The sequence below is a fragment of the Cryptotermes secundus genome, unplaced genomic scaffold (assembly GCF_002891405.2).
Source record: "Cryptotermes secundus unplaced genomic scaffold, Csec_1.0 scaffold639, whole genome shotgun sequence".
In the NCBI taxonomy this organism is placed as follows: Eukaryota; Metazoa; Arthropoda; class Insecta; order Blattodea; family Kalotermitidae; genus Cryptotermes; species Cryptotermes secundus.
Genome location: NW_019743157.1, coordinates 31,118 through 46,523, shown reverse-complemented (window position 1 = coordinate 46,523; position 15,406 = coordinate 31,118). Strand labels below are relative to the sequence as shown.

At 38.3% G+C, this 15,406-nt stretch overlaps 1 protein-coding gene across 1 annotated transcript in view; it reads left to right on the top strand.

Moving 5' to 3' along the window:
* The window catches only part of LOC111873927 (protein Shroom), a gene marked incomplete in the record, with an annotated part of 420,460 nt that extends 414,216 nt beyond the window's left edge, over positions 1-6,244 (top strand). The window contains 3 exon segments of the mRNA XM_033755279.1: positions 1,795-1,954; positions 3,774-4,040; positions 5,263-6,244. Of these exon segments, the coding sequence (XP_033611170.1) occupies positions 1,795-1,954; positions 3,774-4,040; positions 5,263-5,523 (688 nt within the window).
* Positions 6,245-15,406: the final 9,162 nt, after the last annotated feature.

Below are 15,406 nucleotides of genomic sequence, written 5' to 3'. Positions count from 1 at the left end.
TAGGTAACACTGTTGAGGAGAAACCTGTTGCCAGATTCAGTTCCTATCACTGCTGAAAATAAAAACAACAGTCACCTGAAGACATGAATAGTGACAGTGCCCAGTGTTTGTATGGATATCTGAGACAATGAGCAGTGTTCAGTATAATTACAGTGCAATTAATGAACCAACACAGATCATTAGGAAACTGATAAAAATAAAGTTACATGTGTGTACCCTTAATGTATCATCAGTTGTATCATTTTTGTAATGGTTTATGGTGGCTGATTCATTACACTGTAATTACATGAATGGACACTGCTCTACATTTTAGGTGTTTGCCATATAGAAAACATTTCAGGCATTAGCAGTACTAGTTTTGTCAGTTATTGTTGTATTTTTGTAAATAGATGACAAAACTAGTTTTTTCTCCCCTTCCTACAAAATTTGAGATGATTTAAGCAGTGGAATTCTTTTAAAATAAAGATATTTAATACTTTGATATTGTCAAATAGGTATAAAACTGTTAGAAATTTGAAGCAAGTTGTATCTTTCTCTGGACATAAAAAGAATCTTTTTGAGACATGAAAGTTAAAGAATTTTAACTGTACTAATGTACACTTTAAAAGAGTATCAGAAATGTGTTGTATTATGCAAATACTTATACATTGTAAGTACAGTAATGGATGGTGAATTTAAATATTATATTACCTGTACCAAATATGTAATGCAAGAGGGTAAGGCAGTACAGAAACAAAAAGAAAACTGAAAACTGAAGTATTTGGAAACATTACTCTGCACCTTTACTTTAATCTGCTAGAAACAGTAATGATCTTTAGACAGAAGTACTGAAATTATGGTATTCTGCCATGTGACACTGTATTCTTGTATGCAGGTACCAACATTTCCAAGAAACCTGGTGTCTCCATTTTCAACAATAAAGTAGGCTGCAGCAAGATTTCCCCAAAAATTGATCGCTAATTACCAGACTACATGGTCTCACTTCATAAGATCACAATCTTATTAAGAGTTGTATCTTCTGGAATATAATGCCATGTAATGAGTTGAAAGTTGACTGGACATTTCAGAGGAACGTGTCACTACCAGGTGTCCAATGTAACAGTGGGCTACTGGGCTGGATACACTGGGTTTGATTCCTGGCAGTGCAAGCTTTTTCTCTTCCCTGTAGTGTCAAAACCAGCTCTGGAGCCTACCCAGCCTCCTATCCAGTGGGTACTGGGGGCTCCTTCCTCGGGGGTAAAGCAGCCAGGGTGTGAAGTTGACCACTTACCTCCATCTTGTGTCAAGGATAACCTTCACTTCCCCATATGTTTTCTTGGCATAGTGCTTAGCTGATTAAGTACAGGGACAACTTTACTTTTACTCTACATATCACCTCCATCATCAGGCTTGAAGAGCAACTCAAGCAAGAAACCACCATGAAGCAGGCAGAAACCAAAGCCTGAAACATCGGTTGACTTTCAGTGCACTACACAACCTTATGTCCCAGATGGTAGAATTGTTCATAATCACCACTGTGAGAACCTAAAATTCCACATAATGCTGTTATTCACCACAGTAAGATGTCCAGTCTCATACCAAAACAAGTATCACTGCTCAGGTTAGCTTAGCTGTTTGGATACTGTCTGATAAAGTAAAGTCTGAAGCTTATTATGTGAAGATTACCAGTGATTAAAATTTCTTTTTCTTACATGGATAATCCACAACTCAGATAATCTTCCCATAAATAATTGTAAAACACTTCTGTAATGTAATTAAGCTCACTGAATAAGATGTGTTTCTTTCTCGGTGCAGGGAGTCTACTGGCAGTACGGTGAGTCCTCTGTCAGCCAATTCTGCTTACTTCACTACATCAGAGTCCAAAGCAAAATTCCTCACACGCTATGGCAGAGACATGAACCAGTCGGAGCAACTAAACGGGCTACAAGACAACAAAGACTTACAACAGAAGAAGGTGTGTCAGATTGATACAATAACTCCTGTAGGGGACCAGTGGAGTCAGACATCTACTCACCTTCGGCTAGGCAAACTTAATCAGTTCCAGGTGATGGAAACAGTGGCTGTTCCCGAAATGAAATGTTGGAAATTCATTCTGTTTTGACATGGCTGATTGCTCAAGAATATTTCATAACCAAATTAGGGCCGAAATAAATACACCCTGCCCACTGTCATGATGCATATTTCTATTTTCTTTTATCCTGAGTGAAATTTGCAAGAACTGACATGTTCTGAGGTTTGTTGCTGTTCATATTTATTAGTCCCATATACTTCTTCTTTACGGACAATAGAACCCTTTGTGTGTGTCTTGGTCTCCCCCATGGTTTCATAATGGTAGATATTCCCAGGGTGAGGTCATTAGTCCACCCACAAACTGAAGGACCAGGAACTACACTTCAATTCCTGTTGTAGTACCATAATAATGGTCACTTGGTCACCATCACCAGTTAATAGGTTTCTGGAAGGATTAATCCCATGTACTACTACTAGTACTACCAGTACTACTACTACTACTAATAACAATAATAATAATTCATGAAGAAAGCAGTCTTCTGGGATTTGGCACCGTGTATATGTGGTGTTAACCGACGTTTCGGAGGAACGTATCGCCCCCATCTTCAGGGTTGAAGAGAAGATGGGGGCGATACGTTCCTCCGAAACGTCGGTTAACACCACATATACACGGTGCCAAATCCCAGAAGACTGCTTTCTTCATAGTCACCGCCGTGAAAGCCTCAAATCTTACAATAATAATTCATGTTTATTTATGTGTAAAATTAGCAGCACAGTGGTCAATTACAAAGTTAGCATGAGTACACAGAAATACACAAAAATAATTAAAGAGCAAAATACAAAATATGACAATCTATATAATAGCAATAAATTAATAACAATTCCAAAAAATTGAAGTTAGCTTTAACAGGCGAGAAAAATAAAATAAGTACATTTCCAATATGTATGCCATTAGTGACGACATTTACATACACATAACAACAACAACAACAACAACAATAATAATATTCTATTCTTCTGAATTATATCATATAATATAATCATGTAAATTTTCATCTGAAAGCATTGTTATTGCTGCATAAGCAAATTTCTCCTCAAATCACATTTCAGGACAGTTCTTGGTTTTGCAACTTAAGGCCATAAGGAATATGGGGTGTGCATGACGTTGTGAGTGGGACATTTAAGTAAAATGAAAAAGCACACTGAAAAATTAAGCAGTGCATGAACTAATTTCCTGATTATCCAGTATGCAGGCATCTGAATATCTGATGCAGCCAGAAGAAAAAATGCATATTCATAAAGTTTGTCTGAAAAAGAAAGTTGCAGTGTGCGTATGTTCTACCACCACATAATAGTTCTCCAAATCACCACCAGCAGCATTGCTTGTCATCTTCCCATATGCAGGTGCCATTATGATTGTAGTGATCTGTGATTAGAATAGAGGCAAATTGAATTTGTGATTGTGTTAAAAGTATATCTGAAATCTTCCAGCCATTAATTCCCTGTGACTCCTTTGAAGACTCCCACACATGGACTAAACCAAGAATGTGTTGCTCTGCCTTTGAAACATAATATTAAAATGTTTAAATGACTTGAAAATGGCGAAAATCATGTGAAAATTTGGTTCCTATAAGTTTTTCTCATGCAATCAGCAGATTTGTGTAGCCAGAACATCCTATTCCTTGTACATGGCAGGTAGTGCTCAATTTACTGTATATTGTCCTGAAAAGTGTTTCACTGTATAATCAATATTACATGACCAGGAGGAGCTGATGGCCCGACTAGACCGTAAGCTGCAGGTCCTGCGGGGCGAGCATCTAGTGGTGACTGAAGAGTCACGAGTGAACGATGAACTTGGTGAGAGTGTTGCAGCTCAAGTTTCGCGTCTGGCACGGCCACATGAAGCTTCTAAATATCGACTGCATGTTGAAGAAGTAGGAAAAATCACCAGCTTGCTTTTGGGTCTGTCTGGACGCCTAGCCCGTGCTGAGAATGCTCTAATGGGATTGCCACATCATCACACTGAAAGGGTAAGTGTCATTCTTCTGCAGACATGTCACATTACCTTTCATTTTTATAGCATTTTACTGTGTGCCACATGCACCATTGCTTGTGAGTAGAGTTTTGTATCCGGTTTATTATTGTGAGAAGTGAAGGAGCTGAGCCATTATATTGGCACTGAAATGGCTTTTTTTTGCCATTTAAATTTGCCATTTTTTTCTGGTATTTGGTCATGTCAATGTTTATTTGCACTCGATGTGCTCAAACTTAAGTTGTAGGGTCCACAAGGTCGTTTCTTGAAGATCAGAGTGTAATTATTAATTATTATCTGTCAGCATGATATGTTACAGAAGATTGAGGTATAAAGTCATGCCATCATCAAAGATAGTTCCAGTGATCTATATGAAATTTCACCAATTCATAGAGATGCTATAGTTAATACTGCATAGGCCTGGTATCACAGAATATGGTACACAAGTTATTTCTCATGACTTACAGAACTCCTATGAGAAACTCTGTATGCAGTATGTTATTCACTGTTTAATTTTATTACATAATCATTTGTATTGACCTTACAATTTTATCAGTATATATAGTGGATAAACTCTATGTAGCATGAAAACAAAGGAGGACACCATTTATGTCAAGGATTTTGATCAGTTAACATATATGAAGGTAGATTTGTGCTTTTGAATTTCTCGTCAGTTCACGGGATGTATGGGGTACTCATAATATTTAGCGGTTCCAGACACTGGACTATATGACAGATGTATTCAGACAAAGTGTGTCCTCGTCTAACATCAACATCATTGTAAATGAAGCTCTTGGCTTGTTCCAACTACATGGATTAAATCTGTTCTGTTTATCTGTTTGTTGAATGTCCCTGGCATATTGTATACTTCAGTGTAGACTGATGAACAGCTTCAGCTTCATATGTCAGGAATATGTTGAAATATTTTAATCACCTATTTTGAGATCTGTTATTCCCAGTTCTTCTCTTATATCAATATGTTTATGATGTAATTCTGTATCCTGCAGCTGCCCTGAGGAAATGCATTTCTGCCATCTTCATTCTTGTTTGTTCTTTCATTAATGTCCAAAGTTTAGATCCATTTAAAGGCACAGATTTGGCTGTTACTGTAAAGAATTTTAGTAAGATGCTTCTGGCATTTCCCTATTAAAGTACATTACATACATCCAGAGAACTTATTATATGTAGCCTAGTTACATAAATTTTTAACCATGTTTCAGAAAATTTTGGAGTCCAAAAGAGACAAGCTGAAAGAACAGTTAGAAGAAGCCAAGAAACTGAAAGAAAATATTGACCGACGAAGTGTGTGTGTGTCAAACATCTTATATAAATATTTCAATGCTGAAGAATATGCTGACTATGATCATTTCATCAACATGAAGGCCAAGTTAATAATGGATTCACGGGAAATAGCAGACAAGATTAAATTGGGAGAGGAGCAGTTGGCAGCATTGAAAGAAACTTTATCTGCATCTGGTTGAAGCTGCTGTACATATGACGTAGCCTTACTTTTTTTTATGCTTGTCGGCCAGTGGAACTGGTCAACTTGGGTGCCTAGTCTTTTGATTCCTGTGCTTTTTTACATGCCCAGTGCTGCAACAGAATATCCACAAGACTTAACTTCAGTGCCTAAACAGGCAAATTGTGTTTAAATTTCCTCCATGAATATTTTTTTAACAGACTGGGGCTACAGGGTGCTGGAAGTTCAGTAGATAGTAATGAGATGGGAAGGCAGTGAAAAGCAGCATGTGAAGTAGATGCATGTTGATGTTCTTACTCCAAGCCTTTCAGTTACAGCAATAATTGCTGACCCTGGATTTGAAGAACTGTTTGAAATGTGGAGTTTGAATTTCTTGCAGTAAGACAAGTTGATGGTTCTAGGGATCAAAATTTTGTGACTGTCCTTTCAAATTGTTCGGTAGTGTTGGATAGTTTGTTTCTTTTGAATTTTCTGTGAATAATTCTATAAAGTTAAGTTCAGTGGAATTAATTAATTAATTAATTAAGTAATGACTGTCACCAATTTTCTTACCCTTCAGTGGTGGTTCATTACTGTTCGAATATATATATATGTACTTCGTACTTATTTATTTGTATAGACAGAATGCTTAATTTGTACACCCATCATACAAAATTAATTTTACTAAATTTGACATACACTCAACTCTCTATTATCCGGGATAATGCTGGGGATGGAAATCACGATTAATCGAAAACCTGGTTAAGACAGATTTGATTAAAAGTAGTACTGTAATACTGTACCTTCATGATACTATAGGACTAACTGTATTTAAATTTATTCAACCTAATTTTTATGTCATCTCATGGCCCATTTAATACTTTTTTTACATTACACTGAAGTATGAATTAGTTATTTCAATCGCAGTGTTCAACAAGATCCAACATTTAACACTTAAAAAATTTAATAATGTCGTTTACTTTTTTGTGGCATTTTCCTTTTTATGGATATCGTACGAAGCCTACGTAATATTAGCTTGTCACTTAATAAACTATTCTCTTCACTCTCACGATAGTCTAGTAAGGATTCCAAATGATTAAGAGCAGCACCATGTGATATTTTCTTACTAGCAGCAGCGTCCACATCTTCCTCATTCTCACTTTCTTCCCGCTCTTCTGGCTGCACCCCCACTGAACTTACAATTTCGTCACTGCTTAACATTTCAAAGCCCGGCTCACACGAGTCACAGTCAAACCACTCTCTTATATTTTCCTCGTTGACTTCTTCACCATCATGAACTTGGTTAGCCAATTTTGTTAATTCTATGGCTATCTCATTTTCACTGAATGCAGTGAATCCATGGATATCGTCATCTTCATTAGTGATGAAAGGCATCAGTTTCTTCCATGAATTTTTCAATATAGATGGCTTTACTGTATCCCATGCTGTTGAAATCTCATATATGGCATCTAACATTGAAAAAGACTTTGAGAAACACGTCAAATCATTGCCTTCATCAATGTACTTTTGTAGCAAATTTGATTTGTAGATTCTCTTCGTACTTGAGATAACTCCTTGATCCATTGGTTGGACAAGTGCCGTAACATTAGGAGGAAAATATTTCACAAAAATATTTCCATCATCTGACCTCAGGAGACTTTCGTTAGGATGTGAGGGCGCATTGTCAATGAGGAGCACAGCTTTCTCAGGTAGGCCTTGGGATTTTAGATGGTCATGAACTTGAGGCACAAATTTAAAATCAAACCATTCTTTAAATATCGCTCTATTCATCCAAGCTACTTTCTGGTTAAAATAATGGATAGGCAGACTTGAAGCTACTGTTCCTTTAAAAGAGTGTGGTCTTTTTGCTTTGCCGATAACTACTGGTGTTAGTTTTTGTGTTCCTGATGCATTAGAACAGCACAAGGCTGTCAATCTCTCCTTACTAGATTTGTGACCTGGAGCCTGTCTTTCATTTTGAAATGCCAAAGTTCTGGTTGGCAAGCATTTCCAATAAAGACCCGTTTCATTGGCATTATAGATTTGTTCTGGCAGCAGATTTTCACTTTTCACAAAACTATCAAAATTGGTGCAAAATTGAACTGATGATAAGTCCCCTGATGATTTCTCACCTTGAATACTAATTTCTCGTATTCCATGACGCTGCTTCAAAAGTGTTAGCCAACCGGAAGAAGCGTCAAAACTTCCTTGTAGTTCAAGTGTTCGGAAAAAATTTTGCTTGTTTAGCACAAACTGCTCCTGTTATTGTTGTTCCCTGTGCCCTTAGTTGATTAAACCAAATCAGCGTTGCTTTGTCGATATCATCATATGTTGATTTTTTCATGGTTTTTCTCTTCTTCATTCCGCTTGAATTAGAAGACGAAGCAAAGGAAATTAATTGATTCTTTTGTTTTTTCAAATCACGAACAGTTTGTTCTCCAATACCATATTGCATTGCTAATTGTTTAACTACACCCTTTTTTTCCCAGCTGATTGATAATTTCAAGTTTCTGTTGAATACTTAACACAACATGCTTCCTTTTACACCCTGACATTTTGCCAACGCACTTGAAGATCGATACAAAGAGACTAATTGGGGCGGTGTATCTGTCCTTGAAACTTTACACAAATCCTAGTATTCTTTCACCCATACCCTAGAACATTGTGTTAGCATAATGGGACCAAAAAATTCAGAGCTCGGTTCACACTAGTGCGAAAATAGTGTTACAACTCGCCATGTGAAACAAAAGTGAACGAATATTAGACAACATATAAGCCTCAAAAAAGCTCCAGTAGCCCCGGTTAAGCCGCAAACCGGTTTATCCGCCCCCGGATAATCGAGAGTTGAGTGTATTTGAAAATGTTTACACTGTTAACTCTCGGTGAAAAGAGATTATTATTATTATTAATACTATTATTATTAATATTAATCCTTTGACTATTTTATGTATGCTTATTTATGACACTGAAGTATAAATTTACCTTTATATTCAAAATAAAAGTAAATGCCCCCTGTATTCAGAAACACTATGAAGTTGTACATGGGTTTGGCACTAGGCAGAAGTGAGTGGTCAGCATCACATTCTGTACATCTTTACCCACTAAGCAGGAGATTTTGGTGCCCCCTGTGAGGGGCCAAGTGAACCATAGATATGGTGGTGAGGAAAGAAATATCCAGGGCCAGAAAATGTGACCTCCTTACATCACATAACTGTAACTAAACAAAAGTCTTATTAATAATGCTTCAATATTTTAATATTGCTAACACATGAGTCTGCCATTGGATGTATCATGAACCAGTCAAGTCCTCACAACTGATTTCATAAAGAAATATTTAGATGTTGCGCATAAAATTTGAAGAAAAAAAATCTGAATTAAATGAAACAAACAAAGGAACAGGACATGCTTTAAATTTTTTGACTTTGAATGACAGTTTTATATTTACACAGGTCCATGCCTAAATTTATGAAATGGAACAGATTCAATCTAACTGAACATATGAAAGTATCTTTACAGTACATGATCTAAACTACTGTTTTTAATAGTAAAAACAATTTCTGTAAAGTAGAGAAAGAGGTAGAAAAAAAGACATCCCTACATCAGCTGGAATGGCCAAGCCTCTGTATCAGACAAGAAGGATGACTGAAGCAGAATACCAGGCAGAAACGTGAAGTTTAAATGAGGTGACTTATGATTCCACTGAGTCCAGAAGATATGTTGAGTCTTCTAAGGGCCCTTTAGTAGCAGTGCCCAATAATGGTTCAAACCTCAAACTCCATTTTTCACATTTCTTCAGAAATCAGATTTTGTGCCTGGATCATTGTACTGTGTAGCAGGTTATCATATGGGTGGTCTCCTCACAAGTCGAACTCCCTGTACCGACTTGATGGGGAGTCGAGGATCTGTTACCATCTTAGAAACCTCTAGCCATTTGGATACATAATTGCATCTAATTTCCAGTTTCTGAAGTGTGACCCAAGACCATCTGATAAATGTGAGGTTCCTACTGGAGAGGTCCGTGTTGATACCGACCAAATGGCATAGATGGTTGATGTTAAAAATGCATTCTTTATTCAGATATTTAACTAGTTAATGCAGTTTTGGTCTTTTTATTAAATTATTATGTCTATCATTTACGCAAAGGTTATGTTTCTTGAACTAATTAGGTCGAAGAATTGTAGTTCCATATGGGTCCTGTACTTAATCAGAATTGCCACCTCTACATTTTTCTAAATTATTTTAGCATCCCAGACTGTGGAGTGGGACAGTTGTGTATGTATGTGCAGAGACAGAAAAAGTACAGAAAGAAACAGATGAGACAGTATGTGTTTCCATAATCGTCTGTCTGGCTGACATGAGTTCTTAATTTTGGAAATTGCTGAAACTTATTTCGGATTTTATTCATTGCCTGAGTTTATTAAAACCATCGCATTTCACAGATGTTTCTGTTTCTGACTTCAGGTGAACAAGGTACAAAAGAAAACCTATTCTGTTATGCTCCTCATGTGAGCTGCTTTCAAACTATGGTTTCAGTATGAGGGGCCCAGCATCGTAGGTTATCTTTTGTAACTTGTTTACCTGAAGTCAGAAACAGAAACAGTTTATGAAACACAGAGATTCTGATAAACTTAGGTGATGCTGACAGAGTCCAAAATAATAAAAGAGTACCATTTTCTTGCATGTGGTATCATGTTGTCCAGTGACATGACATGATGCCACCGCTGTGAGAACCTCAAATCCAACACTAATAATAGTTTTAAGCACTGTGTCACATCGCCCTCAAAACTCTTTCAACTTAATTTATTCTGTATGTGTTTCTTTCTGCAGGTACATAACAAGCATGGACCCATTGTTACATGTGTTTACATGAATTAGCTCTTCAGGTTAATCCCTTTATTTCATGTATAAGAGCTATATTATGTAAGATATTATTATTTGTATTATTATGCGCTCAATTTCTTTCTCTGTGTGGATTGTTAATTCATCATCTGGTGGCTGTTCCTGGTTTACCATATAATGCCCAAGTTCAAAATCGGTTGAACTTCTATCAGGAATGAGTCAATCACCAGCATTTGGAGTCTTTGATATTGTTGTAGAGGGTGAGCAGGAGCAGTAACTGCATGAATGAATGCTTGGAGTTTCTGATGTGCTTCTTCTTGGATACATTTTGGCTTGTATTGCTTAAATTTGATTCCTCAACGCTTTCCTTCTACCACCGTGGAATTTTCCCTATGGTTATCGGTTCCTTTGCAGTTCCTTAGCTCAGTAGACAATACAAACTGCAACATGGTAAGTTGAGGAACTGATTATATGGTGCAGTTACTTCTTAGCAACACCACAGGTCTGAATACTCTGCACTCTCACTAACTGCACTGAACTCTGTGCTGTTAAGTTTGCACATACATAAACATGAATTGAATTATTATTATTATTATTATTATTATTATTATTATTATTATTATTATTGTGATGTTCATGTTGTGTGTGCATGTTATGCTGTAAGACTGATACTGTATTGAATTCAGTGAACTTATTTTAGAGCCACCAGTATGACATTCTTATTGCAAAACAGATAGATCTGTTTTAGTAATGGTCTGAAAATATTAAGCGATATGATACTTTAAAGAAAAAAAAGCATGTGTCAGTTATTGTATATAATGACAAGAATAGATTGGTGCTTTGGATCATCTTTGATGTTGACAGATGGCATCCACTTGCATTATTATCTACCCATATTCCTAGTTAGATCAGCATTATGAGCACCAGAGTGGTCCATATGGGCAGAGGTTTGCAGAATACTGGTGAATCCCATTTGTATTTGTACATGTGACATTTATACCTGCAAACTTTTAATTATAAATGTTTTGAAATGTAAACAAAAAAAACACTGTTATTTTCTTTTTTACATACAGTAAAATCTCTTAGGTTAAATGTCAGTAAAAATCTTTCCATTTCTTCACATTCATCTTGCAGACTTACAGATTTTTGTTCCATTCACTTAAAATTCCTGCCTTCTAAACACACTGATTTCCTTGAAAGGCCAGTCAATAAAGCATACAGGCCAGTTTCTACATACTCTTTTCATTGAGGGGTTTGTCAAAATTGACGAGTTAAAAAATGTTGACACTGTAATGGCATGCTGGACCTAAATTTTGTTGTAATCGTTACCATTCCTACACAAGGTCTAAGCCTCTGGCTGATTGTCATGGTATTTTTTTTTCTTGGCACTGCAGCCCCAGTGGGCCTAGGCCTACCTCCATGAACTCCGTTCACTTCGGTTTTTCTAGATCTTACACAGACGGTAGGACTCCTTGGGCGTGTAATCAGCTTGTTGCAAGGCCTCTACCTATACACAAACACACAAAAACGCAAACAAACATCCGTGCCCTGAGTGGGATTCGAACCCACGATCCTGGCTTCCAAGCGAGCAAAGACAGTGCATGCCTTAGACCGCTCGGCTACCGTGACCGGCTGTCATGGTATTACAAACCCTTAATTTGCTAACGAAGAGAAAACTGCTATACACAAACACAGAAAAACGCAAACAAACATCCATGCCCTGAATGGGATTTGAACCCACGATCCTGGCTTCCAAGCGAGCAAAGACAGTGCATGCCTTAGACCGCTCGGCTACTGTGACTGGCTGTCATGGTATTACAAACCCTTAATTTGCTAACGAAGAGAAAACTGCTAGGGAAAATGATAAAATAAGATCTGTGAATAGCATGATGGTAATGTCTGGGAACAGAATGATGTGAGAGGCAGTGAGTGATGATGGAGTCACTTGCAGGAACGTGGTAGATAATAAACAGTGCTGTTGCAGATATATGGTAGAGATTGGTAATTTGCAGGGTTTCTGATGAGGCAGAGATGCAAGTGGCTAGCGTCTGTACATTGGACATGCAGTGTGTGATATTGGGTTAAGCGTTTATATTTCTGAAGTTATAAACACCCTTTCCCTTGATCTGCTCTCAAATGGGTATGCAAACGTGTAAGTGGAATGGTAGGAAACCATTGTATCGGTTGAGTCACCAAAGAGGATTTTTTATTGTAAATAGACGACTTTAAATGTTTGCAGTGGAAGGACAGCAAGATGTGCATATACCTTCCTTATTTATGTATGGCATATACCACCATACAGGCCTGTAGCCCCATGGGGGAGGGGCAGACCCCTGTTTATCTAATCTGAAGGTAAGGTAGTAGGTAAAGGTAAAGCAATTCCTATGTTTAATTCATGCCATGAAGACATACGGGTGAGTGGAGGTATAGTGCCACTGTTCTTAACCTTGGCACTAGATGGAAGTGAATGATCAGCTTCACGTTCTGGCTGCTTTATCTCCTGAGAAAGCAGCTCCTGGTACCCAGTGGATATAGTCGCCACCTTCCAACTGTGGTAGCTTGGGTTTGATCCAAGGTCAGGTCATGTGATATTAGAGGTGAACAATGCATCACTGGAGCAGGTTTTCTCCAAGTACTTTGGTTTCCCGTGTCAATTCACATTGCAGTGACTGCTTCACACTCCTATCATCCAGGGCTGGTGTAATATGCCAGATAGTGACTGACATACCAAGTGGACTCAGTCTTACCCCACACTAAGGAAAAAAGAAGTGGATAGGAGGTGGGCCCCAGAGCCATTCTGGATGCTATAGTGAAGAGAAAACTCTTTCCCTTGCCAAGAATCAAACCCTGGCCATCCAGGCTATTGCTGTAGCGAGCTATCCAAATTGTTATATGTTAGGAGTGTGCGGTAGTGTAGATGGTTGAGGCACTATGCTACAAGCTGGAAGGTCGCTGGATTAAATTTTGATGAGGTCATTAGATTTTTTTTTAGTTTACCTAATCCTTCCAACCACACTATGGCCCTAGGGTCGACTCAGCCTCTAAAAAAAACGAGTACCAGGAATATTCTAGGGCTGACAGCCTTACCACCATCTATGAGCTGATTGTCTACAAAATGTGGGAACCTCAACATCTCACAACCCTATGGGCCTCCAAGACCTGTTACAGGGATAGCTTTACTTTACTTTACTAGGAGTGACTGTAGATGGGGTTTGGGTTGGTGACTGGCTTTATTGAACACTTACACACAACTTGTAACTAAAGTGTACACTAAGTCTTCTCTGTCTGCTTTCACTAGTCATCTCCTGGTAATGCATCTTACCAGTGGCGATTCTTCAGCTTATGTGCTCACATCATTGCCTGCTAGCTAGTATGACTCACAACTCAGTAAGCTCTAAACTTTACCCCACTTATAACCTCTTGTCATCGACAGCATAGAAAATGTCGCACCTCGTTGTTAATTACTGAAATTCCCAGTTAACTTTAAGTAATAAAAAAGATAAGGTAAAGCTATTCCCGTAACAGGCCATGAAGGCCCATGAGTTGTTGAGGTTCCCACATTTTCTAGACAATCTGCTCAAATTTGGCAGTGAGGTTGTCAGCCTTACGTGCTGGCTGTTATTTACCCTCAGGAATATGCCTGGTATTTATTTCTTTTAGAGTCTGAATCGACCCCAGGGCCATAATTTGGTTGGAAGGATTAGGTAAATTTAAAAATTCCAGTGACCTCATCAGGAATCAAACCCACGACCTTCCAACTTGTAGCATATTGCTACTGCATGCCCTGTTTGAAGTATTAATTTCCTTCCCTCCTTTATGAGTGTACCTAATTAACATTTTTAAAAAAATATTGTAATGTGTTTCGTTACAGAATACGCCATAGAGATCGTTAATTGGTTTATTCAACAATCTACAAGAAACGGCTACAATTAATTATAACACAGTTGCGGGTTTCCACACTTTACAAACCCTACAACCAAAGTCTTCACGTACTAATAACGCGGGAGCTATACAAATCTCCCTGAATTACACACTCCAGTTATAACTGTACTATAGCACTCACTAAGTCTCAAAAGCACACAATGTCTTCCGCTCGCTGACTTCTTGGTTATCGCACACTCGCAGGCTGGTACCTTGAGAATTGTTGATAACACACTCGCTCGACTACTACTTAACTAGGCGACTGTCACAGTACAACTGACTCGTAGCTGCTGTGCAGTTCCCTTATGTAGCCGCAGTGGTGCCTGTTGCGTGCCACGTCACAGAAGTTGTTGACTGCTGCCTAGCAACCGCGATATCCCTTGGTGACGTCACCGCTGTTGACTCGCATTGCATAGCTACCAGGTTGCGGGGACTCGGCTAACTTCGGCTCTGCTTGGCATGTCACCGCGGGGAGAGTGGCGGGGTGATGACTCGCCTATTACGCGAGCGCTACGTTACCGCCACGTGCCGCTGGGGAGGTAGGGGTCAACATGTCACAATATGAATAATTACCAAGAGTTTGCATTCTGTTTGAATAATATCTTGCCATTTGGTTTTTATATATTACAGATAATGATCCTTAGGATGACTGAGTTAATTGACTTTCTACATTGTCTTCTGTTCGGTAAGAACAATTTTCTCTTTCCATCCTCAGGTGAAAGGGGAGAGCGGCATCTCAGTTGGGTTTACTAGGAGGAGCTAATCTCAGTCTTTTTCAGAATACTGGGTGATGGAGAAAGTTCAGAGGCTCAGCAATCCTGAGAGTAATACACTACCATCAAAACTTTTTAGAATCTCATACACAGTTTCTGTATAAAATATCTCAAAGGGTGTGTCATGTCTTAACTCTTCACGCCCGGACGATGCCAGCCGTTCCCTGGCGTTGGTGTGTTTTAACGCTTTAACAATCTCGTCCCTTCTTTGCTCTCTTGGCACTCATCAACCAAAGACATATATATGATAGTTTTTGTGCATGTTTGTAAAGAACCCTTGTAAACTTTGTGGGGGTCTATATTACTGTCAGAACCCTCTGAGAAGGTAAAGGTCAGAAAATATTTCACATTCATTCAGTTTCACCATAGCTT